Source organism: Rhagoletis pomonella, unplaced genomic scaffold (assembly GCF_013731165.1).
Source record: "Rhagoletis pomonella isolate Grant_MI unplaced genomic scaffold, Rhpom_1.0 Rhpom_scaffold_03311, whole genome shotgun sequence".
Classification (NCBI taxonomy): Eukaryota; Metazoa; Arthropoda; class Insecta; order Diptera; family Tephritidae; genus Rhagoletis; species Rhagoletis pomonella.
The window spans coordinates 4,442-8,052 of NW_023461863.1; the positions used below are offsets into that span (position 1 = coordinate 4,442).

Consider the following 3,611-nt stretch of genomic DNA (forward strand, 5'->3'; position numbering starts at 1 on the left):
TTGGGACTCATGTCCGCAACATGCCGGCCCGCCTGCCCCGGTGCCAGGTTGAGCAACTCTTGCAATTTCTCGAGGGTCAGCACCGCCCGGTTGAATAAATCGCGGATGCGCCGTTGGACCGCAGTATTGCCGCTGTGAGCTTGCTTTGCGGCTGTTTGATCACACGGCTGGCTAGCTTCGATCGTCCACGGCGAACTTGTGCGGGCTAGTCAGTACGGCGAGTGCTTTCCGATGGTGATGATGGTGAACGATGCAGCATTGAGTGATGCGCCTTCCAACACCGATGACAGCTGTCGGCTGAGCTGCAGGAGCCGGTTGAATGCGACGTCGCCTAGCAATTGACGCAGTACTTTTGTATACGCGCAGACTCTTAGCGCTCATCAGGTGTCATTGCTTGAAATGCGCGGCAAAACAGCAACGCATGATGGCGGCAGCAGAGGCGGCACTGGCTGAGCTCCATCGTATTCTTGGACATCTGTGGAAAGAAGAACACACCGAAGACGGAATTAGTTCCATGCTATGGTGGAGTCAGCTAGAGGAAGGTGTAGGTGTGGAGTAGTAGGTTTTTAAGGAGGCATGACGTATGTAAAGGGAGTTACTACAAAGGGGGGCAGTAAGCACAACTTCGCAATATTTCGCGTGATTGTTCCGTCTTGAGTGTAAAGATCAGCTACGCGAACATTGTGATCATGACCGGGGTGAAGTTTCACAACGCGCCCGAGTCTCCACTCGTTTGGGGGTAGAAGGTCGTCTTGGTCGCTTCCACTTGTGCCTTTTATGGAGTTCCTTAAGATATAGAATAACCTTCAATTTTTGCCATTTGTTTACTAAAGACAGATTGTCAGAGTGGGGTTCAGGCCTAGAGAGGAGCGGGGTACCACGCAAAAAGTGTCCTGGCGTTAAAGCCAGCAGATCCGTAAGATCCTGAGACAAAGGGGAAAGCGGCCTGGAATTTAACACCGCTTCAATTCGAATAAGGAGAGTGGTAAATTCTTCAAAGGTAAACTTGTGATTTCCGGCTACCTTTGTGAAATGGGTTTTGAAGCTTTTTACAGCAGCTTCCCAGAGACCGCCCATATGAGGAGCATACGGTGGGATAAACTGCCATGAAAATCCGTGGGTTGCGTATTTTTCGGCGATATCAGTAGCCGCTTCGTTAAGAAACTGGGAGAATTCTCTTTGCAGCGTTCGCTGCGCACCTACGACAGTTTTTTCGTTGTCGGACATGATTTTATGGGGGATTCCACGGCGGCCGACGAATCGGGTGAACGCTGCTTTGAACGCTTCAGTGGTTAGACTTGAGCATAATTCTAAGCGTACTGCTTTGGTGGAGAGGCACACAAACACACACACATACGCCTTTGCGTGGGGAGCTCGTCGGAGCGTAGATGTTTTCACAAGAAATGGTCCAGCAAAGTCAACACCTGTGGTATGAAAGGGGAGTGTATAGGTAGATCGTTCAGGGGGGAGCGCGGCCATTATATGTGAATGCATCTTTTGTTTATAGATTGTGCATACCTTGCACTGAAAAATACATTTTTTTATCTTTTGCTTCAACCTGGGGATATAATATTCTTGCTGCACCATTCGAATCATTAGTTGTTTGTCAGCGTGGATAAGAGTTGTATGGAGGAAGTCGAGCAGCAGAGCTGGGAATTTTCTGGAATTATGATCGTCTGACGTTCATTGTAACTGAGAGCTGCGTAAGCTAACCGTCCATTTACGCGCATAATTCCAGCTCGATTCACCATCGGATTCAGAGTCAGTAGAGGGCTTTTTTTTCTAATAGATTTCCCTTGATTTAATGAGCTGATTTCGTTGATATAGTACGGGCTTGGGGTCTGACCGATAATACGTAGTTTGGCTTGATTTATTTCCTCGTGCGTTAAGGGGAGAGAAGTGGGTATCGGCTGCTTTCTCGCTGCGTTTATAAACCGATACATAAACGCTATTACTCGCAACGCTCGAGCAAAGGAGGAAAAACGCTCAAGTATGTCCACCGATTCAATCGTGTGCAGGGATTCAATACGTCGTTGTTCTGTGGGTGACGAATGTGGAGATGGGTTTTTTGGCCACGAAGTGGGGAGTTTTTGCAGCCATTCTGGGCCATTTCACCATAATGCGCATGTCGCAAGATCTTGGGGATGGCATCCGCGGGTGCCTAGATCGGCAGGATTCTCTGCACCAGGTACATGCCGCCAAGTGGCATTGCTCACATTTTGGAGTATGAGCGAAATTCTATTGGCAACATAAGTTTTCCAAGTGTGTGGCGATTTTTCTAACCACGCCAACACAATGGAAGAATCTGACCAGAGGTACAAATCATGAGCAGGCAAATCTAGTTGGGAGTGGAGTTGATTAACCAGCTTGGAGAGTAGGACGGCTCCACAGAGCTCAAGTTTGGGGAGGCTGACTGTTTTCAGGGGGGGCTAACTTACTTTTAGCTGCGAGTATGTGTGACGAGAAGGAGTTTTCGTCAATTTGTACTCGGAGGTAGACACAGGCACAATAAGCTTTTTCAGAGGCGTCTGAAAACCCGTGTACTTGTACACGGTGAGTAGGGGAGAATTGCACCCAGCGGGGAATAACAATTTCATTAATCGCGGGGAGATTTTCGCGCAGAGTGTTCCATTTGTGGAAAGCGCCGGGTTTTACGTGCTCGTCCCAGTCAGTTCCTTCCATGCATAGTTGCTGAAGGAGCATTTTAGCGGAAATCATTATTGGTGTTAGCCATCCTTCCGGGTCAAACAATTTCGCTACCGCTGATAATATTTGCCTTTTTGTCCTCGAGTTGGCACCGGGAACAGGATCGTACGTGTAAGAAAAGGAGTCCGTTAGCGCGTTCCATTTTATGCCTAGCATTTTTGTAGAGCTAGTGTCCTGAAACTGGAGAAAATCAACATCAAGGACCTCGGAATCTGGGACTGATTCCAGGATTTTTGGGTGATTTGAGGTGATTTTTCGTAGTGGAAAACCTGCAGATTTCAGGGCGTCGTTAACTTGGGTTAATGAGCTTGTAGTGGACTGTATATTATGCCCGCCTAAGAGAATATCGTCCACGTATGTTTCGCGTAGGAGGATATTGCTGGCGAGCGGGAATTCGTCTTGACCATCCTGCGCTAACTGATGAATCGTACGGATTGCGAGATAGGGAGCGCAACTGACGCCAAAGGTGACTGTTTTCAGCCTAAAATCTTCTATGGGCTTATTTGGGGACCTACGAAAGACGATTCTTTGGAAATCTTGGTCTTCCTTGTGGACGAGAATTTGGCGATACATCTTTTCGATGTCGCCATTAAAAACAAACTTTTAGAGACGCCATCGGAGAATGATAAGCATCAAGTCGTTTTGAAGGGTTGGGCCAGTGTATAGTACGTCATTGAGGGAGTTTCCAGAGTGGGACATTCTGTCATCGGTGTGGGAAGGCGCATCACACAATGCTGCATCGTCCACCATCATCACCATCGGAAAGCACTCGCCGTATTGACTCGCCCGCACAAGTTCGCCGTGGACGATCGAAGCTAGCCAGCCATGTGATCCAACCAGCCGCAAAGCAAGCTCACAGCGGCAATACTGCGGTCCAACGGCGCATCCGCGATTTATTCAACCAG

At 48.4% G+C, this 3,611-nt stretch overlaps 1 protein-coding gene across 1 annotated transcript; it reads right to left on the reverse strand.

Annotated features, from left to right (window-relative positions):
* Positions 1-380: 380 nt before the first annotated feature.
* Positions 381-3,279, reverse strand: LOC118754067. Its single transcript, XM_036488934.1, has 2 exons — positions 2,439-3,279; positions 381-475 (listed from the first exon to the last, which is right to left on the reverse strand). The coding sequence occupies exons 1-2, from the start codon at positions 3,277-3,279 to the stop codon at positions 381-383; spliced, it is 936 nt and encodes a 311-aa protein (XP_036344827.1).
* Between the last annotated feature and the right edge of the window lie 332 nt (positions 3,280-3,611).